The sequence below is a fragment of the Bombus bifarius genome, unplaced genomic scaffold (assembly GCF_011952205.1).
Source record: "Bombus bifarius isolate JDL3187 unplaced genomic scaffold, Bbif_JDL3187 scf7180000009200, whole genome shotgun sequence".
NCBI classification, from domain to species: Eukaryota; Metazoa; Arthropoda; class Insecta; order Hymenoptera; family Apidae; genus Bombus; species Bombus bifarius.
Genome location: NW_022884965.1, coordinates 466,139 through 487,571, shown reverse-complemented (window position 1 = coordinate 487,571; position 21,433 = coordinate 466,139). Strand labels below are relative to the sequence as shown.

Sequence of the window (21,433 nt, the reverse complement as noted above, 5' to 3'; positions counted from 1 at the left end):
AAGATATAATTACAAGATTCAGGGAAGTGCCATTTACGAATGTATACATGCAGCTACATGATGATTGGTTATTGCTTATTTGGAACTTTTAAAAGATATAATTTACTTCAACAGCTTCTTTTATTAAAAATGTAACATTTAGTTGGTTCAAAGTAAAAGTTTTGCTCCTATATCCTTCTATTTCTATTTCTACTTGTTCCTTTATCATGCTTAAAATAATAAATAATAGTAGTAAGCTTAATCAATCCTCCTAGATTGAGACATTTCAGTTCTGCTATCTAGAATATTATATGGTCGATGGTTTCGATATTTCGGTTGTGTGGTTACTTTAATTTATTGACAAAAATGTAACACTTCTATTTTAAATTGACTATGTTTTTACAACCGGAATGATATCTGTTTTATCCACGTTAAGTTATTTGTGTAAATATTGAAGGTGTTTTTATTCAAGTAAGAACTCGTTGACACGAAAAGCAAAAATGTCTTCGAAGAGGTATTTAATTGTTTTTACTTCGTGTTTTTAAACTTGCAGAACTTTACAAATTTATGGATGGAAGTTATTTGTAGCTAGAAGGAATCGTCTTTCGATTTTTAGCGCATTTCACTTGTTATATGAAACAATTGTACAGTATCGATTCTTTGTTTCTTTGTTAACCTGCATTATCAATTTATTCGTATTATTTATTATATTTAAAGTTATTTCAGCTTTTCTTAATAAATCTAGAAAATATTAGTTCTGCGCGTCTTTTAATTTGTTTTATAACCGACAAACCTGCTTATCTAATGCACTTATAGTTCGATTTTAATAGAAATAACGCATTTACATATAGCATGTCACTTATCTTATAAATACCTTGTTTAAAAAAAATGCAAATTGCATATAATGAAACTAAAAAAAAAAATCCAAGTATTATTTCTTTGTATATTTTCACATGTTATGTGCAAGTATCATATTTATCTTTGATCAGATATTACAATTTCTTTTTTTAGTGAATTAAAAAAACTGTCTGAAGAAAGTTTAACCAGACAACCTGAAGAAGTATTTGATATAATATGCAAGTTGGGAGAAGGGTAAGTGGATAAAGATATAAAATGGCATTTAATCTTTAATGAAATCTTTTTTTATGTAATTGTTTTTATAGTGTTTGTTTTATGTTTTGTTCATATAGATCCTATGGATCAGTTTACAAAGCATTACATAAGGAAAGTGGACAGGTACTTGCTATTAAACAAGTTCCTGTTGATACAGATTTACAAGAAATCATAAAAGAAATTTCTATCATGCAACAGTGTGATTCTCCATATGTTGTTAAATATTATGGAAGTTACTTTAAAAACACTGATTTATGGGTAACATTGATAATATAATAAATAATATTTTTTTATTCATTCCTTGCTTGTATATAATCAAGATATGGTTTCATAGATTGTAATGGAATATTGTGGAGCTGGATCTGTTAGTGATATTATGAGGTTAAGGAAGAAGACCCTTCAAGAAGATGAAATAGCAACGATTCTCAGTGATACCTTAAAAGGTTTAGAATATCTCCATTTGAGAAGAAAAATACATAGAGATATTAAAGCAGGAAATATTTTACTCAATAATGAAGGACATGCAAAATTAGCTGATTTTGGAGTAGCAGGACAATTAACTGTAAGCTATAAAACATAATATTTATCGCTATATATGATAAATCACTTTATCGATCAAAGTAGGAATTAATTTTGAAAATTTCTTTTAGGATACAATGGCAAAACGTAATACAGTTATAGGAACTCCATTTTGGATGGCTCCAGAAGTAATACAGGAAATTGGATATGATTGTGTCGCAGACATATGGTCTCTTGGTATAACTGCTTTAGAAATGGCAGAAGGCAAGCCGCCATATGGTGATATACATCCAATGAGAGCAATATTTATGATTCCAACTAAACCACCACCTAGCTTTAGAGAACCTGATCAATGGAGTCCTGAATTTATAGATTTTGTCAGTGGGTGCCTTGTTAAAAATCCAGAAGAAAGAGCTACTGCAACTGAGTTGCTAAATCATGAATTTATAGGTAAAATCTATGATAATGAAACAAATTTGCTCTAGTTTTCTTGCATGTATTATTCAATAAGGTATTTTATTACAGGCAATGCCAAGCAACCAAGTATTCTGAGTCAGATGATTGCAGAAGCTCATGAAATACGAGAAAAACAAAGTGTACATCGTGCTCATGTTATAAATAATGTGGCAATTAAAAATCAAAATCAGGCAGAAGATTCGGTACTTATATTGAGATTTATTATGAATGCTATGTATGCGCGCGCGCGCGCGCGTGTGTGTGTGTGTGTATACTAATGTTAATAATAAACATTTGATGTCTATTGTAAGGATGAAGAAGACTGTAGTGGAACAATGAAACCTCTGCCAGAAGACACGGGAACTTTAGTACCGAGTCATGATCTTCCAGATACGGGTACACTTGTTTCAGCAATGTTAGATTTGGGAACAATGGTTATTAATAGTGACACCGATACCGAAGCTACTATGAAACGTAAGCACGTAATGTAATGAAATGACGAAACACTAAAAAGGAAAATAACAAATATCGTTTATTCATAGGACACAATACAGGGTCAGTGGAATCCGGAAAAAAATACCGGCCACTATTTTTAGATCATTTTGATAAGAAAGAAGCACCTGAAATAGGAAAGGTATAAAGTAATAAATGTATTATAGTTGATGATTATATTATGTAAAATGTACATGCACGAAATTAATTTCTTAATCTTTAGGGAAATGGACAAATACTTGGGGTACACAATCAAGATAATGAAAATAAATTAGAATTACGAAGCCCTACAGAATCTCAGAGGTTTCAAAGTCACCTACAATTACAACTTAACCAAATTTCTCACCCTGTACAAGAACAACCTCATAATAACATATCCAAGTTCCAAAATGTCTTCACAGAACGTGATTTCGACTTCGTAAGTAATAGACATTTGCAAATTCTCACAGAAGGTTGAAAGTAGATTAAGAACGTTCCCAGTATTTTTAGTATTTTTTTAACTTAAAGTCGATCGATATAGTGCCACTTTAGGCATCATTAAAAAGAACTTGAATATAGATAAACAACCATATCCTGCAGCTGAAGTTTCTCTCATACGAGGAACTACAGCAACGAATGGCTAATCTGGATGCGGAAATGGAAAGAGAAATTGATGAGCTGAGAAGAAGGTACCAAACGAAGAGACAACCGATTCTTGACGCTATGGATACCAAGCGAAAACGTCAGCAGAACTTCTAACAGTTTGGTTACTTTTTTTATGCAAATAAGTGTGATGATGATAGATAAAGGGTGTACAGTTGTATAAATGAATAGATTTTATTCATCTCGTTCTTAGTTTCATCAAAGAGAACAACATTGTTTACTAACTAAATATCTACCTGACAAACGATGATTAATAACGATTAAAAATATTTTCTTCTTGACAATGTTCAAAACAATGTTTATCTCCTTGGGAATCAAGTACGAGTAATACTAGCCAATAGCCTCACGTCACCAATGTAAATTATTATACATGATTTAGGTGAGCAAGTAATTATACTTAATTTTTTATCATTATGTTTACATATATACTGTTATTATGGATATCTTATAGAAATATTATAAAATTTCTTCAACATCTTTTTTTAGGAATTAAAACTAAAAGATTAAAAAAACAAATGAAGATAATTATGCCATGTTTGCAACTTTGTTTTTGATGTAAAAAGAAATTAGATGAGCGTCCATGTGAAATTGGTATTCGGTTTTCATCTTACGCTAGTCACGTATTATGCCATTTATTTTATCGATAATATTACATTATCAGTATCATCACTCATACGAAATATATGCATGGAAGTTATCCCGAAAATATATTTATATATGTAGTCCTATATGCTAATGTATTGTTTACTTGAAGCAGTTTCAGATAAGTGAACAACTTAGAACATATTGAAGAATTTATTCCTCCTTAACTGCCATAGGTATATTACGCGTTTATCTATTGATATAATTAAGTTACGGAATGATTTTAAAGTTTTGTGAATACAAATTGGAAATTTTGTAGTAGTATCATTGTACCATGCAAGATTACGATGAGAATGATAATATTTCAATGTGAAGAAATACTTGACGAATTAACTTACCGAAATTAGTCTTCCGTATTAGAACGTATCTTGATATTTCAATAATTTGTTAAGTCAGTAATTTAAATTGTTGAGATAGTCGCAATGGCAAGACTTATACTTTTTAGCTTTATATAAAATTTTTATTCTTTTAAAACATATCTTTTAAATTATTACCATATTTAGAATTTTCATACAGCATATCATTATTTCTTGTACTGATAAAGCTTTCAATACACATGTTATAGGTCATACCACAATAACAATAACGCGTGTACGTATCGTTGAGAATACTATGATATAGTGGAGTAATTCTTTGCTGACGTTGGGCTATTTTACAAGTAGCGGAAATAGATTTATAATACTTAAATGCTATAGCCAGAACTGACTTTTCTGTTTATTTAGGAAGTAACAATACAGAATAACAACATATTTTTGATATAGAAGATATGCACATTATGGTCGAAAAAGATACAAATATTAATTAATTATATCTAGTCTTTATATGGCCCTACCATGACATGCAAGATTATTAAAACAATAGTATTGAGTTTCACCATTAATAAGAAAAGCAGATAACTAACTAAGTTATGTTCTTTAAAAAAAATGTCTCTACTGTTCGAGAAAAAAATAGTGCGCACCATTCACTGCGACATACAATATATAGCGTGTTGCAATATTCTAACAGAAACAAATAAATTTTACTCGTACAGAATTACACATTTGATAGAACATAAATATGTTTGTAGTGACAAATTTTCTATGTTCATCTTCCACTTGTATTATTAAAATGCAAAAAAAACATGTGGAAGTAATATTGTAAAAAATAGTTATGCATTTCCATATATTTATCTATTATCCAACACTAAAAAAATGCGATAAAAATTTTTTTCTATGAAAACTTAAATAGTCCATGAAATAGAGATCTATAATATTTATGAATATAATGTACACATGTAGAAGTCTATTTCATAGGACAATAGTGAATCTGTTTACTTTTCATATTAGAAAAACACTACCATTTTATATTACAGTTTATAATTATTTGTTTAGGAAGTCATTCTAATTTTACACCTTTCTTATGCATTGTACCATTCTCTATATGTTTGGGCAAAATATACAGACTGAAGGCAGAAAATTGTCTTTCAAACAAATAATTACCTATCTAGTTAGAATTATAATCTCATTATGCAGCGTAACCTATGAATTACTCCCATTTAGTATTAAAATAACAGATATTAATTTTCATTTAAAATAAAGCAAAATGAAATACAAATGTTAATATAAGACACTGCCTTTTACATATATGATTTGAACAATAATAAAGTATTATATATACTATAATTTATTTTAGTTCTGTTTATTTATTTCATTAAATATTTGCATTAATTTAAAAAATTGTTTATTATCAACAATATATTTATATATCATACAAAAAAACTGTTACAAATCTATTGATATCTAAGTTTTATATTTTACATCATTTAAGGATTAAAAATAAAAGTAGCAAAAATATGGATTAGTATGATTTAAAAAATTTGATATTTTTCGAGATATTTCTAATGTATTTTTCATTTCACAGTTCCAGTTTATATATTCATAAGTCGTCATCATCGATCATGCGAAATGCATTATTTTCCATATCATATTCCAATGTTTGTTTTCCTTGAACCTTGCTACTTATGTTACTTCTAACATCACTAGATTTTTTTATTTTTACTACTGATAATCTGTCAGCAAGTTTCTTCATAATTGGTTCTGATTTAGAAGGTTGTTTAATACAACGATTCTAAAATAGAACCCAACGATATAAAAAATATTAATAAATAAAATACAGATATTATTAACCTATCATACCTTTTTACTTTCTTCAGATTCTTCATTAGAGCTTGATCCCACTGTAATACTCTGGCCATTTCTCATAACATAAATCCAGGATTTTTGAGACACCTCCTATAAACAAATTAGTATTTAATACAAATGACTTTACTTCTTAGCAATAAGTAGCATTTTTAATTAACCTGAGCCTTATTATTACTATCAACAGTCTTTGATAATAATTCATCAATCATAGCTTGCAAGCATACAGACATTAAGATTGCTTGTTCTGAAGTAACTGTAACCCATTGTAATTGATTTTTAGCTATTAAATATTCAAATGATAATTCTAAACTAAACTCATCACTTTCTTCTCCTCCCCTTTCAGATCCCTGAAATTAGAACAAATTGAAACACGCGTCGCAATGTTAAAATACGTTTTTTTTTTACAATTTACATTTTGCACAGTAGTTATACGCCAACAACGCATTCGTGAGACTTTAAATACTTCTTCGCATTGTTCTCCATCATTTAATATACGCAAATTTAATTCATTTCTACCTATGGCTACTAATACTTTTGAATCTGGTTGAGGATAATCACAAAGACATGGAGCAAAATGAATATATCCATAATACTTTGAAGTACGTACTATGTCCAGATACTAAAATAATAACATTTAAATTTGATATTAGTTATTGACAATTTCTTTATATAGTTTATTACGTTACTTGTATCGATATATATATATATATATATATATATATATATATATATATATATATATATATATATAATATATAAATATATATATTTATATATAAACAAATATATATTTATATAATATATAAATAATAAATATATATATATATATAGATAACTATACTTCTTTTTTGTTTCCATGCTTTTTTAAGACTGTTAGCTTGTTTCTTAGTTCATCTGTAATGGGAATCCATCCCCAATTAATTTCAGCAACTGCTTGAATATATAATAAATTCATTGCCACCTCATTATCCATTATTTTCAAATCATAGCCCACATCCCAATAATTTTTTCCAAGTACAACTTTACTTCCTATAACGTGTAGATGTTTAATAGTTATAAATGGGGATTCAAAGTTTTGCAATTTTCGTAGTACTAAAAAAAATAATGTGTAAATAGTAATTTATTCATTAACCATGTATGAAATATTATGATAAGAATATACCTACAATGAACACTATTTGCTTCATCGTGAGCAACAATAAATAATACAAAATATGAATAATATTCTTCAGGTAGTCTAAGGCTCTCGTATACTTTCTGTTGGATAAAAAATGTTAATTCATATTTCTAGCTTATATATTCTATACATAGTATAAATATTCATACAACAAAAGTTACCTCTAAAACACTACCAGAATGATCCCCTGTAGAAACATTTATTGTTATTTTACAACCATTCATAAGAAAAATGTCCATAAATTCATTATTAGATGGGCCTCCAATAGTTTCTTGCTGAGCATTTAACAAAAATCCATTTAACATTCCCGAATTATTAACAACTGGATTTTGTCCAATTGTTTGAATATATTTTTCCAAAGAAAGACGACGCTCTTCTTGCTGATTTGTTGTTAAAGGAAAAAATTTTTTAGGGGGAAATGCTGGGAGAGATATATCTAAATTTCTAGCCAATTGTTCATGGAGACTGTGTAGTTGTTTATATCTCACAGTACAATGAAATAATCCATTTATATGAATGTTGTAACCCTGGGATTGAAAATAAAGTAAATATATTAATATACAGTAACATACATAATATAACAGATATATTTACCACATATGTATTATCAGTTGCATCAATAAATTCTTGTGTATCTGGTATAGAAAAATGCATTTTTATAAAATATATTATCAATGCTTTGTATTTTTTTTATAATTAAGATACATTGTATATTGAACAATATGATATAATAAATTTATAATAAATTATAATTTATATGAGCAATTTATATTCTATGTCTTTGTATATAGATATACACAGATGTTATTTAAGAAAAACTTTTAATAAAATCAGCATATGTAAATAGATAATACAAAATGTACAAAAATATCTACATAAAAAATTCCACATTATATACAATCAAAATGTAGTTGAGTTTAGAAATGCATATATATATTCCCAAATATTACTCCATCTGGAAAATAAAATAATAATAAAATACAAGGAAAATAGATTAAGCGAGGATTCAAATACATTTCAATATATGTTATCATATAATAAATTAACAGATATTGCAATAATTTAAACTCAAATTCATATATATTAAATAGCTTAAATTATACATACATAATATGATTTCACTTTTATATTATTTCAATTGGCAATAATTACTCAATTATTAATTATATGAAATATTTTCGTATTGTCTACTTACTTTTCTATCATTATTTATGATAGGCGTATTCGCTTTACACCCACTCAACAACTATATTTCTAACGATTAACACTGATGCATTTTTTAATGATTACGTTAATATAAATATTACGATGATTAATAATACAATCCATTGATATGTACATATGTATGTATTAGAATGATCAGAGATGAATATCGAGATCACAGATGCAATGTTAAAAAATGCGCACTAAGAATACGAGCCTCTAGCTGACAACGGCCGAACTATAGACACATTTTTTCTCTGGTGCTCTTGGTGGGAAAAACGTGCACATGCACAACGAGAACAGAAATTTGCATTCGTACTTACGATCATCGAAGGCTAAAGGCGATAAGACATAAAAATAGCTTTAAAGTTTAATCATATAATAGAAAAAACATTGCTCCTTTTCCGTATTGATTACAGAAAAAGCTACTTTGAGGACAAAAACATCAGGATACCACAAATAGTCAGCAGTAGTCAGTAGCAAGGATCTTTTTAGAAATGATGATATAATGCAATAAAAAATGAGATTATTTATTGGAAAAAGATTATATAGAATATATTTAGAAAGAGTTTCAATAAGTCAGAATAGTTGAACAGCATTTTACAATTTCTGATTGCCCAACCCCACAAAACTCACAAAAAATCGAAAAATGAGATCGGGAAATGGTTAATTAATTCGGTTTTAATTCCGGTTTTGAAAAATTCTTGGAATATGACGTAATTTCCAAGACTCGCCGAAATTATGTCATCCTCTATGCTATTACATTTTCCTAATATAAAGTCGCTATTTTGGTCGACAAGTGTTTTACTCTCGGATTTTTTTTAGAAAATAACGTCATTTCTAGGAATTTCAAAAGGTTTCAAATACTTATGTTATTTTATTCTCTTAATGGCTATCTCCTCTCTGCCATCATACACTGATGCAGTAAAGTTCGGTAAAGGTTCTTTTAACACATGGAGGCGATTCAGGGTTGCCAGGAAAAATTTTCCACATTCCCCTAATGTCATTCTACCCCTACGTCGGTTATGTCACTTGTTTTACGTCTCTCCGCATACTACCAGTAAAGACAACATTATTTGGTTACATTGATATGTAGATGCGATGAGGAGATAGTGGCAATGGGTGTATTTTGATCCGCCATTTTCCTTTAATCTGGTAGTGCTTCATAATACAGAGTTACCAACTTGGTTTTTTAATGCCAAATTCCGGAAATCTGTTTTTTTCAGCTTGATTGGCACTAGAACATTGATTTGTTTTTTCGTTTCCGTTTTCAAATCCTGTCCCTTTTTCTCTGATTCAAGATCAGACAGGTAGTTTATACTACCGTAATAAATAATTTAAAGTAATAGTTCAAGTCCTGGGAATTGTTCGTTTGTGTTGCTTATTTATAATCGCATTAATTGCGTAATAATAGGAGGTCGTTAGCGACTACATTGGGTTATACATCACACATATATCATTGCAGTTTTTGTGAAGAACTCTAGTATTCTAGGGCACATAGGGAGTGGACATAATGCCTTAATAGAAGGCAATGAAACAAATGATAATTGGCTAAAGAGTTTTATTACTAATTATCTCGGATAGAAAAGTAGGTATGCACTTTACCGTAGAATAGTACAAGGTTCTTGTAGCGTGGAACTTAATAGGTTCTTGTCTATGCTAGTAACTACAACCAAACAGGGTAGATCCCTAATTTTATAGGTTCTTGTACATGCTAATTTTAGTGAAACTCAGTACTTGGTCGCATGGTGCAGTACCTATACATTGAAAGAACTAAAACTACGGGGGTATTCATTTTCTTTCTGGTAGCATATATTAATTTAGGTCCAAATTCATAAAATAACAATATATTTGTAAAGACAAAAAACATAATTAAAGATCCAGTATGCCGAATATATCCAATAACCTACTGTTATTAAGTCTAAAACACATGCTTCGGTTAAATGGTTTGATAATAAATTTCATAATAAAGTTAATAAATATGTTATAAGCAAGAAAATAATAATTATTATAGAACCATAGAGATATAAAGATATAAAGATAAAAACGAAACAAATAAATGTTACTGTACGTACGTGTTACTGTACACGTGAATGCGATATGAAAATATAGAGAGAACGTTTCATACAGCGTGTTCCGCTGTTATGATATGCCTTGCAAGATTTAAGGAAATGTGACTTACTTGTCTAAGACTTAAGACTGCATTAATTGCATATTATTAGTAAATACGTATAAATAATTAATTACGTAATCGGAATAATATTATACAGAGAATATCTTAGAGAACTACAATAATTATTTCATTTCTGAATAGTTTAAAAATTTGCCTTACAAATCAAGACACTTGATTTTTTAGTTTCCTAATAGAAAGATTAATTTCATTTTTCACCACTAGGTGGTTGCAGTGTTTCGCTGTCTGTAGATTGGGCGATTTTTAAAATTTACTTATAATTAAGAAACTAGGAAGAATATTTGGACAAAACTAATTTTAACTATTTCTTTGGGTTCTAAACTTTCATTCGAGCCCTCAAACGTTAAAAAAATCTGTCTACGAGCCGAAAAATGTCGATTTTTTAATTTTGCCATCTTTGCCAACAATAATAAATATATTTTATCTTATTTAACAAAATGCCGATGACAATGAAATGCTGTAAAAAATTATCACGAGGAAACTATTTCTACTGTTACATGTAGTTCTTGAAATAGTATAACTTTATCCTGAGAAGGTATTTCATTCAACAATAAGTATAGCAGATACTTAGGTAGTTCCAGTTAGCTGGACTATCTTGTTTAAACTTTCGTTTCAAATATTATTAAAAAAAGTGAGTTTAGAATTGTTTCGTACATTTATGATACACTAACATAGTAAGGTTATAATGTTAATCGAATAAGAAATATTTCATATCTTTAAGTATCAAATAACGAAAACAAAATATAACCTATAATTTTAGGTCATAATTTCTGTTTCTCCATCCAAGGAATAAGGAATGTGTAAAAAAAGTTGATCATTGTTTTAGAATTTTGTATACGAATCAAATAATTTTTTTTTTGTAAAAAATAAAATGGCATCTACGTTTATGGTTGTAACTCGACAAATTTCAACATCAGCGTCATGTCATGGTAAACGAAATTTTCGTATGATACAGATATTCAATAAGCGAGGTAGTCGTGCATATAAAGAAGCACGAGCCAAGGATCCAAACTACGATATTCCTATTGATAGTATGTAATTTTGGTCTTTGAATATGATATACAATAACAAGTATAAAAATATCTTCTATGTGCATTCTTTAATAATCACAATGGTAAACGTATGATAATTAACAAATATTTTCAGGGAGAGGTGTAAAGATAACGGGGAAATGGGTAAACAATCATTGGGTTAACATACCAGAAATGATACCGGAGCTTATTGTTCCTTCCCTGGAAAATTTTCATTTAAAGCCATATGTCTCTTATAAAGTTACAGATGTCAAAAAACGTGAATATACTGCTAAAGATTTATTTAATTTAGTGTATGCTGATAAAATTAAAAAAGATTTTAAAGAGGGTCAATTAAACCCAGATGGTGAACCATTAAATCCCAATGAATATGAAGCATTGACACCTGAAGAAGCTAGGATTCGGGCTGAAATGACTGGTACAGATATTTTCCAAATGGATGTAGAACGTCCAAAGAAGTCTTAAACAAATGTAAATTAAGGGAACTAGAATAAATATAAATAAAAGAACTTTAGTTTTATAGTTTGCATAATATTTTATTCAATATGCTCATACGCACAATGTATACATTTGTTGACAGTTTTGTAATTTATAAACAGTAATTATTTACCATCATACATAACTTCAAAGAAATGAGATATTAATTTGGTACAAAATATTAATTTATTGCAAGTACAAAAACGACCTATTTCAATTATGAGTGGAATGTATTGCACGTTTCCATTAGATTTGTGTAATTAGATCATGTTCTAATATTTTTAACACCATATTAATTAATGGTAAACAATTACTTTACTTGTATGTGTTAGCTGGACAGTATATTGCCAAATAATAATTTCATATCATGTAACCTTTTGTAAATTCTTTTACTGCTAACAAAAATGATTTTACAAAATTCAATGATACTTCAATAAAACAAATTTATTAACTAGTAAATCAACGATACACGTTTATAGATGATGTCTGTTTCATGCAATCTCAAATTTCTATAATTACAAAAAAGACATGGATGGAAAAATGCAACAATGCCAAAACTGATTTTCAATTCCTGAGTTCCTCTAAAACAGTTTTCGGAATGTTATTTCGGGAACAATATGCCAGAACAAGATCTCGCATGATTATGCTAACTTAACAGCTATCTTTTTACTTATCAAAAGATTTTTTTGAGCGAAGTTTGATTGTTTTTGTTGGGTAAAAAATGGCGGAAAATTTGAATATTAAAGTCGTTGTCAGTTGTGCGCGGCCGGTATTGCTTCCTACTGACTAGACTACTAGAACCTAATATATATTTGCTTTTAAAAAGTGCTGTATTCGTATCAAAATGTACAAACATGTTGAAGTTATTATCGATTCCTTTCCTTTCCACTTAATAATAACCGTGCAAAAAGCTCGTAAAGCAAAACTATTTGGTTTTCATTCGGAGTAAAATGATAACTTTGTACTTACATTTATGCAAAATGTTGTACCGATAACTATTGATACAACTTGCATTTTATGTAGAAAATGAAAATGTATAAAAAACGTATAATTCAAAATGTAAACAGTCATTTTGTTAAATATTATATATATAACAATTTTATTTAAACATCTTTACAGAATGCAGCACTTTTTTTACTTCTTTAAACAGCAGCTACTATTTATTGTTTTTATTATTTCTTAATTTTCTATAACGATCATAATGAAGAGTGGAATGATGAAACACGTAGTTTTGTACAATATTATTAGAATAGTTATCAATAAAAATGTGTAACAAAAAACTTTAACATGGTTTCTTTCTTTCTTTTTCTCTTGCTCTCTCATTTTATTAACTCCACTCTTCAATAAATTGCATAAAAAAGCATAAGTGGCATAGTTCTTGCACTCACAGTTCTAAATAAAGTTTATCTCAAGTGTTTCTGTGAAGTGAAGATTATTGTGTCTCTATTTCATGTTATAACATATTTATAGTTTGTTTTCGTATTTGAGCACTGATTTTTCTTACTTCGTTTTCCAAATTTCAATCTGGACTAAATATCTTAGCTAACTTTCAGTTGTCTAAAATTTTCGTATGGAAGTTATAAAATGCATAAATTAATTTTAAGTTTGTTTTGTATACTATCTTCTGATTCTATTGCGTTATAATACGATGAAAATAACAGACGCGTACAGATTATACATTGTCATCATTATATGATAATTTACCGAAATGTATTCAGGAAGCACATCAAAAGCATTCTTCATTAATTATCATTAAAATATGCACGCGTATACATGTTGCACTTCCAATTAAACATAGTCGTTGTAAAGCAAGACATATGCCACTTGCTCATGAATATAAACTCGATTGGTGTTTTCTCTTGTTAATTATCAGTCTATGACATAATTGGATATATTTGACTGATAAAATCAGCCAGTTAATAAGGCAGGCGCACATGCTACTACATGACAAAGATTTTTAACAATGTTTACATTTTTTATTTTGTATGTGTGTATGTGTGTGTGTGTGATATATGTATAATTTTTTAATGAATGAAGTGTATGAATGTATAAAGATATGTGATAAATTATGCTGCTCAAAGCATATTGATTGCAAAACCGAATTTAATTAACAAGAAATCTTTGACATTTAGTAACATGTACCTTCCATTTAATTAAAGATTTTGTGTATGAAAGCTAGAATATCACGGAGAAAACAGTTCTACAATGAAATTTATACAATATTCTCCTTGAATACTTAAAATATATATAATAAAATACATAATTATATAAATGAAAATACTGATATGGAAAGACTAGGAAGGCAATACTGCTTATTGTATTTTTTGTATCTAATCTAGTCTTTCAGACTCAAAATCTCCAATACTAAAAATACAACAGGATTAGATGTTTATTCCATTGGATCTCCAACGTTTTCGAAGATGGTTGAATGAGGGTTGCTTCCAGTGGGCCACAAGAAGCCACCTACACTGCCAGGTGGCAAATATGATGCTCCTCCACTGAGGCCCACCTGATATATTTTCTTCTTTAAATTATTTACATTTTGTGTCATTTTTGTGTTCAATATCTTCATTACAGAATGTTAAGAAATAAAATCTAGGAAGCCAAATAAGGGAAAGGTGCTACAAATGATATATGCATCTTCCAAGCTTAATGTTTAGGTGTTTAACACTGCATTGTTTATGGGTTTTTCAATCGCATTTGTGCTAATATATGTTTTTTTACGTTGCATTGTTGTTAAATTATGTACTAGTGCATATGTCGTGTTATTGTTTGTGTATTTAACACAGGCAAGTAAGTAACTATTTAAAATTGTATTGCACAGTTATCAAAATAAAATTTCATTTTTGCATAACAACAATTAATAATGCATATATGGTAATTCATATAATAACAGTAGTCCAAACGTTTCTTAAACAAATATGAACTCTTTTGTTAACTGTACACTGATGTTTAATTAAGGGTTCGTACATGCACGAAGTAAGGCAAATTAGAGTGAACAATAAATTGCCAAATTAAATAAAAATAATTGTTTATTTGCATCTAACACAAATAATTGTGCTTTCGTATCACAAGTAACGTCTAATCGCTAATATAAACAATACTAATAATATTTACATCAATTCATCGTTGTGAACATGATGCACGCTCACAACAATGTTAACATTATGAAAGGAACAGGTAACATAATACTCTGTTTGAGTTCGAATATAGGTACGCAATTTTGGCACGATTTAAATTTATTCCAAAAGAACAATGACGTCATGGATCGTTGGACAGATACCAACAAGTTATTTTGCGTTCTTTTATTCCGACTCGATAACTTTTTTTATTGGACAGTTCAACCCAAACGATTTTTTAAATTTCTATTTATAGAATTACCTGTTGGCTCCACAGCAGTGTCCTTTCTGCTAACTGACAATCTGCTGCAAGTCGAGATGGTAGACTTTTCCATCTTTCTTCATCTCGTTTTCTTTCTCTATCAAAGTTTCTATCAACATGTCCCTGAGATAAAGGTGGTAAGATCTGTGTTCTTTGAGCTAGTTTATAACTGTCTTGTCTCGGTACGTGGTCAGCGCGTCTACTCGTGGTACTTGTTGATACTGGTATTGGAGTAGGACTGCCTCCACCTCTATGTCTGTGATATAAGTTTCGTTTTTGTTGCAACATACGCTGTTGCACTAACAGCTGTAGCTGTGTACTGGAGTCGCCACGAATTTTAAACTGTGTTTGATTTTCTGGTGGTGTAGATGGTGGTCTCAAATGAACAAGATCTAAATGGCCTCTAGCCTTACCAGAGTCTATGAAAACAAAACACATTTGTCACGACCATGTGACGAAAAGTCTTTACAAATGAAATATCTTTATAATTCAGTACCTTGAATACTTCGCTGCTTTGTCGGTCTGTCCCCTCCACCTTGCTGACAAAATAATAATCTAGGTCCACCATCTGAAGCTCTACGACCTTGAGAAACTCTAGATATTCTACCGCTAATTGGCGATGGGCTCATAGGTGGTGGAGGCGTGCAAGAGGGCAAGCTACTTGTAAATGAATTTGCCCCTGAGTAGTCTGGTGGGCAACCAGAATCAAAACTAGATTCAAAAAGCTCGGATGACGAACTACCACTACCACCCGCAATAAACAATGTCGTTCGACTAGGAGGATCAATAGAATCCATAAGTGGGGTATCAAAATGCTGTTGGTAATCACTTAATCTTCGATTAACTATTTGACTGTCAATTCGTTGACTGATATCATGATCTAGGCCTAGTCTATGTTCCTCGAGTTTAATTTGAGCTTCTCTCAATTCATCACCACTTGGACCTTCCTCTAATTCACCTTCTGCACTACAGCATCCTTCATCAGTCGAAGAACTAGTTGAACTAAATCTTTTTCCACCGCGAGTTGCGTCTTCTCTTGTTCTAGAAACAAATATATAATGGAAATTCGCCTACAATACTCTAATTATTCGGTAAAAGCTTTTGTAGTGATGAATGGACAAGTATTAATCGTGAAGATTTTTGTACTGGACTTTTGTTTCTTCTATGTGCTGCATCATTCTTATTTTTATCAACATATATAAGGACATAAAAATATATATAACGAAAATTATATAATATGTTGATATAAAAACAAAGCAAACATATGTATATTCACTGATAGGAATTTACGTACAACTCAAAATAAAAGGAAAGCAATGAAATAAAATGAAAGAATTACCAAAAATAAAGTGACAGCAAAGCACTTCCAATCCAACCTGTCCTGACAAAATCTTCAATACATGCATCACCATCAATAAAGATCAACGTCCCACTAAGCTTTCGCTGTAAATAAAAATTATATGATTAAAATTCGATTCTTTACCAACTTTTTCGACGGGCAGGATTGGAAGACAAGAAAATCGTTATCTAAGAAAAATCTTATAATAAAAATTATTATAAAAACTAATAGTTAAAACAATATTAATAATTCAATAAATATACCTTGATTTGAATTTGTCATCTTTTGTTCTTGCAACGCTCGGCCAGCAAGTATTGTTTGCTGTGCTGGTGATACGGTGTTGCTTCAGCCTTTCCAATAATAAGAAATAAATAGCAGCATGATGATCATAGCTACTATTCCTCAATGACTGAAAGAAGTAAATACTTTGCTTTAGAAAATATAAATTATTATTGAAATATTTTTTCTATAATATTATATATTAAAGTATTTTATAAATAAAAAAATATATATATTAAAAATACCTCTCTGGTTCGCGTGATGTCTATGCCTAAACTATGCATAAGTCGAAGTATTTGTTCATTTGGTTCTTGGATGGATGAAGATGATGATCTTGTTATAATCATTGAACAAATAGTGTCTGCTGATCCAGCCATCCAGCGATGTCTCTTTATTTGTGGAATGGTATATCGTTTTGCAGGTTCCAGAACTAACATTTTTCGTATTAAGCTTTCACAATCTATGATAAAAGAATTACAGCTTTATCATAGGCAGCATTAAATTAAATATTCAAAATTTTGTTCTAAGCTGCAAAAAATACCTGTACTCATAAAATATGGAATTCTAAATCTTCCACTCAAAACACGATCTCTTAAAGATTGGAGGGTAGATCCATCAAAGGGCAGTGCTCCACATACTAGTACATATAATACAACACCTAAACTCTGCAATAATAAAAACATAATGTCATAAACTATTTACACTACAAATTGTATATTACATAAATATATATAACTTGCTTACCCACACATCAATTTCAGGACCAGCATAATGTTTTCCTCGAAAAACTTCTGGTGCTGCATAAGGAGGACTACCACACCATGTACTTAGTCTCTCTCCAGGTGAAAATCTATTACTAAAGCCGAAATCAGCAATTTTAACGTTCATCTGAGCATCTAAGAGTAAATTTTCAGCTTTGAGATCACGATGTGCTACACCCGTTGCATGGCAGTATTCAACCGCAGAAAGTATTTGAGCAAATGTTGCCCGAGCTCTGGGTTCTCCCATTCTTCCATATCTTGCAATATAGTCAAATATTTCACCCTTGCTTGCATATTCACACACCTAACAGAAATATAAAACTTTCTATTATCTTCTAAATTTTTCAAACTTTATAAAAAAAATCACTGAAACATACCATATATATCATATTTTTTGTTTCCATTACTTGATATAATTTGACAATGTGTGGATGTTCTAATTGCTTCATTATTTCTACTTCTCTATAAACTTTTTCAAGATTGGTAGGATCCAATTGTGTTTTGTCAATTATTTTAATAGCCACCTAAGAAGAAAGAATGTTGAACTTTTAAATAAGAAAGATAGCACAGGAAATATCAACAAGCATATGTTGCGATAAAGCATATTTACCTCTGTCTTGGTAATACGATGTCTAGCTAGTTTTACCACTGCAAAATTTCCTTTGCCAATGGTGCCTTCAATATCATAAAATCCAACACGAATTTGTTTCTTCCCTTGACTCACTCCAGAATCCATTTTTATTAAAAAATTTATTACCAACAAACAATTTCAAATGATTGTATTCTTTTAATCCTATTGTACAAATTTGAAATCACTGAAAACAAAAAGAAAAGACGCATTTAAGTATTTGAAGATTACATGAGAACAAACATGATAAATCCATTTTCTAATTTTTACGTTACTTGATAGTTAAAAACAAATGAATTAATATAATACAATGAATTGGAATGATTTGTTAGGTCTAGACATATGAGTTGCAAAAATAGGTAATACATGCACGATGTATTATACAAATCATCGGCACAAAGTATTATACAAACCACTGACACAATTAATGTTACAGGTAGTAATGTTTTTGAAATGTTCAAGGGGATAGCAAAGGTATATATGAACATGATCACAGATGACATACATTACAAGATTTTATAGAAGAGCAACTTTTAAATTCAATATGTCAACCAATTTCACATCAACTGCATTTGATTTTGGGATTAAATATGTCTTTGTCAGCCTTTTGCACATTTAAGAAATGTTAATAGCATTAGTTATCATGAACTATTATTAATTAATAAAATATACTAATAAATATTTCTTAAAAAATATTGTTTTTGGAAAACACCTACTTTTACTTTCAAGATCATCTATTTTTAAAAAACACGTATCGTTGAATTTATCATTTTATACATTTCGTTAACCAATCTGTATTAAGATATTCTTATTTAGCTACCAAAGGATGCAAAATTCAATAAATTAACAAATATGAATTTATCATTTCCTGCATGGTTTTCAAATTTAATTCAAAAAACAAATAAATACACATTGTTGCTAATATAAGATTACAGTGTACTGAGACTGGTTCCTTATAAAGTTCGAGAAAAAAACATTTTTTCTGTATGATATTCATTAATCGCGACTTAAAAATCTTTCCAAATAGTCGTTTTATATTTTCTCGGACAATTTATTCAAAACAGTAACGTTTCTTTCTAACAATAGATAGTATGAAGAATTCCGTTATACATGTAGTGTATATAGGAAGCGGAAAGTTAAAGAGATAAGAAATTTCATTATAATTCGTGTTGATCGAAAACGAACATTTTCAACTGAGAGCGTTGCGCTCGCACCCGCAGCGTATATGCAAGAACGACATCGTTATTCCGTGAAAAACTACTAAAAAAGCCGAGGAAGGCCTTTACAAAAGAAGCATCCTCACAAAAGTGTAAAAGCTTCCTGCAACAAGTACAATAGGTATTCTGAACTGACGTCATGGATCGACAACGACCTCTTGCCTATCGACTGGTCCAGGATCGATACCCGTCGATAGTCCTCGATAAGACGATAAAAGAACAAAAATGAGCACGTAGTGAAAGAAAAAGCCGTGCAAAGAATATTAAAAAATCTACAACTCATTCCATCGATCTATACGTTGGTTTTTCTACGAGCACGACAACAGAGAGAGCCCAGATAACATTTACTGATTGGACAAGTGCTCGTTACTTACAATTCGATCCTGGCCCGAATTACCGGGTACACGTTTCGAACCGGTAGAACCGTTTTTGAAGTGAAAATGTCGCGCTGGCGTTGCCGACCTCGATGGGTGCGTAAGGCCGGAAACCCGATGCCATCGGTACAAAAATCGTCCTTCACGTTCACGAGATTCCGAAATCTCGTTTTAAAGCGGCGGCGGTCCTACGACGAGGGTCGTAGGAGCTTCGCGTAATGCGGCGGTTCGATACCGACTGACCGACGGCCATGTTGCTACCCCCCTGCTATGCTAGAGTCGCCGGCCTCGTCACTCTCTCTCTCTTTCTCCCACTCTTTACTCTTCGTCATTGCTCGCTTCCAACCCCCTCCGTATACCCTTTCCTTCATCACACCATTCTTAGCGAACACTACCACTACGTACTGTCACCCCACCACTCTTGCGTATCGTCGTTTACCCCCACCATTCCGTTCTTAGCGAATACTAACACTATCTACCGTTCCCCTACTACTATTTTTGCGTATCGTCGTTTTTCCCCCACCATGTCTCCTACACCAGCACTGTTACAGGAGACGTGCACGCGCGCATACACGTTATCTTCGACAATTGACGTCAACGTACGTGCTACTATCGGCTCATCGTTAATTGTTCCTGGGTGTAATTGCAAGCCAAATAGTTCGTGTACCACCACGTGGTCGGCTAGTTGCTGACTTCTCTCTTTGTCTTTCTTTCTGGTTTTTCCTCGAATGATTCCTTTTTCGTTGATAAATGCCAACCAAGCGATTACGTGCACACCGCCAACACAATTCGATCCGTCGTTCTAACGAAATTCGCGGTAGTTCGCTTGCGGGAGAAAGTAGAATATGATTACTTGACGTAGGAGCTGATGCATCGTTAATTCCTATAAAGGGTTTTAGGTATTATCAAGCGTATTTCAAAGATACATCGTTAATGTATTTGGATATGTTCTCGTAGAAATTTTTTATGAACTTATCATGTATGTTATACGGAACATTTGAATATTTGAACATTTATCATAAAAATAGATAATTAATTTTGTTAGTAACATTACTAACAAAACATGTTGTAGTCTTGATTTTGGGAAATAATTTTTTAAAAGTAGAAGACAAGAAGTTATTTAAATGTATGTAATATATTATACCTTACGAATTTACAAATCTCTCTTACAAATGCATTGTTTTATGCCGTCTAGATACTATTTTTGCATCTTTCAAAAAAGAATATAAAGTCTGGTATAAAAGAAATAAATACATTAAGATAAAAATAAAACTGACGATGAAAGAAACTATACTATTACGGTTATATGTACGCTCTTTATTAACAAATCTGAATTTTGTAACTAACTTCTC

The 21,433-nt window shown here is 30.4% G+C and overlaps 4 protein-coding genes across 7 annotated transcripts; 2 read left to right on the top strand and 2 right to left on the bottom strand.

Annotated features, from left to right (window-relative positions):
* The first annotated feature begins 277 nt into the window (after positions 1–277).
* On the top strand, positions 278–5,298 carry LOC117214202 (serine/threonine-protein kinase 3). Of its 2 annotated transcripts, none has more exons than XM_033460089.1 (10): positions 278–493; positions 991–1,071; positions 1,170–1,350; positions 1,427–1,654; positions 1,743–2,061; positions 2,137–2,270; positions 2,379–2,541; positions 2,610–2,701; positions 2,783–2,977; positions 3,139–5,298. In XM_033460089.1, exons 1-10 carry the CDS (start codon positions 480–482, stop codon positions 3,295–3,297), a joined length of 1,566 nt encoding a protein of 521 aa, XP_033315980.1. In that variant the 5' UTR covers positions 278–479; the 3' UTR covers positions 3,298–5,298. The 2 variants fall into 2 exon arrangements, with proteins under 2 accessions (XP_033315980.1, XP_033315979.1); XM_033460088.1 differs by having other exon boundaries at positions 3,118–5,298.
* Positions 5,299–5,558: 260 nt separating this feature from the next.
* Positions 5,559–8,723, bottom strand: LOC117214203 (sorting nexin-17). Its single transcript, XM_033460090.1, has 9 exons — positions 8,396–8,723; positions 7,795–8,155; positions 7,362–7,727; positions 7,190–7,280; positions 6,865–7,115; positions 6,436–6,642; positions 6,182–6,370; positions 6,018–6,113; positions 5,559–5,949 (listed from the first exon to the last, which is right to left on the bottom strand). Exons 2-9 carry the CDS (start codon positions 7,852–7,854, stop codon positions 5,758–5,760), a joined length of 1,452 nt encoding a protein of 483 aa, XP_033315981.1. The 5' UTR covers positions 7,855–8,155; positions 8,396–8,723; the 3' UTR covers positions 5,559–5,757.
* A 2,078-nt stretch (positions 8,724–10,801) lies between these two features.
* Positions 10,802–12,824, top strand: LOC117214350 (39S ribosomal protein L41, mitochondrial). Its single transcript, XM_033460403.1, has 3 exons — positions 10,802–11,225; positions 11,355–11,625; positions 11,741–12,824. Exons 2-3 carry the CDS (start codon positions 11,466–11,468, stop codon positions 12,088–12,090), a joined length of 510 nt encoding a protein of 169 aa, XP_033316294.1. The 5' UTR covers positions 10,802–11,225; positions 11,355–11,465; the 3' UTR covers positions 12,091–12,824.
* Positions 12,825–13,602: 778 nt separating this feature from the next.
* Positions 13,603–20,347, bottom strand: LOC117214348 (MAP/microtubule affinity-regulating kinase 3-like). Of its 3 annotated transcripts, none has more exons than XM_033460400.1 (10): positions 20,082–20,347; positions 18,473–18,677; positions 18,240–18,386; positions 17,846–18,166; positions 17,643–17,766; positions 17,347–17,561; positions 17,086–17,231; positions 15,980–16,524; positions 15,484–15,902; positions 13,603–14,623 (listed from the first exon to the last, which is right to left on the bottom strand). In XM_033460400.1, exons 2-10 carry the CDS (start codon positions 18,596–18,598, stop codon positions 14,492–14,494), a joined length of 2,175 nt encoding a protein of 724 aa, XP_033316291.1. In that variant the 5' UTR covers positions 18,599–18,677; positions 20,082–20,347; the 3' UTR covers positions 13,603–14,491. The 3 variants fall into 3 exon arrangements, with proteins under 3 accessions (XP_033316291.1, XP_033316290.1, XP_033316292.1); XM_033460399.1 differs by having other exon boundaries at positions 13,603–14,626; positions 20,082–20,346; XM_033460401.1 differs by having other exon boundaries at positions 13,603–14,611; positions 20,082–20,346.
* Between the last annotated feature and the right edge of the window lie 1,086 nt (positions 20,348–21,433).

Excerpts from the sequence above, each read along its gene's own strand:
- LOC117214202 (XM_033460088.1), top strand. Across the intron at positions 1,351-1,426 it reads TTAAAAACACTGATTTATGG|ATTGTAATGGAATATTGTGG; the intron begins GTAACATTGATA and ends ATGGTTTCATAG. Across the intron at positions 1,655-1,742 it reads GAGTAGCAGGACAATTAACT|GATACAATGGCAAAACGTAA; the intron begins GTAAGCTATAAA and ends AATTTCTTTTAG.
- LOC117214203 (XM_033460090.1), bottom strand. The coding sequence starts at position 7,854 with ATGCATTTTTCTATACCAGATACACAAGAATTTATTGATGCAACTGAT. Across the intron at positions 6,371-6,435 it reads GTATAACTACTGTGCAAAAT|GGATCTGAAAGGGGAGGAGA; the intron begins GTAAATTGTAAA and ends TTCTAATTTCAG. Across the intron at positions 5,950-6,017 it reads AATCTGAAGAAAGTAAAAAG|AATCGTTGTATTAAACAACC; the intron begins GTATGATAGGTT and ends GTTCTATTTTAG.
- LOC117214350 (XM_033460403.1), top strand. The coding sequence starts at position 11,466 with ATGGCATCTACGTTTATGGTTGTAACTCGACAAATTTCAACATCAGCG. Across the intron at positions 11,626-11,740 it reads CTACGATATTCCTATTGATA|GGAGAGGTGTAAAGATAACG; the intron begins GTATGTAATTTT and ends AAATATTTTCAG.
- LOC117214348 (XM_033460399.1), bottom strand. The coding sequence starts at position 18,598 with ATGGATTCTGGAGTGAGTCAAGGGAAGAAACAAATTCGTGTTGGATTT. Across the intron at positions 17,562-17,642 it reads TCCATATTTTATGAGTACAG|ATTGTGAAAGCTTAATACGA; the intron begins GTATTTTTTGCA and ends CTTTTATCATAG. Across the intron at positions 17,232-17,346 it reads ACATCACGCGAACCAGAGAG|TCATTGAGGAATAGTAGCTA; the intron begins GTATTTTTAATA and ends TACTTCTTTCAG.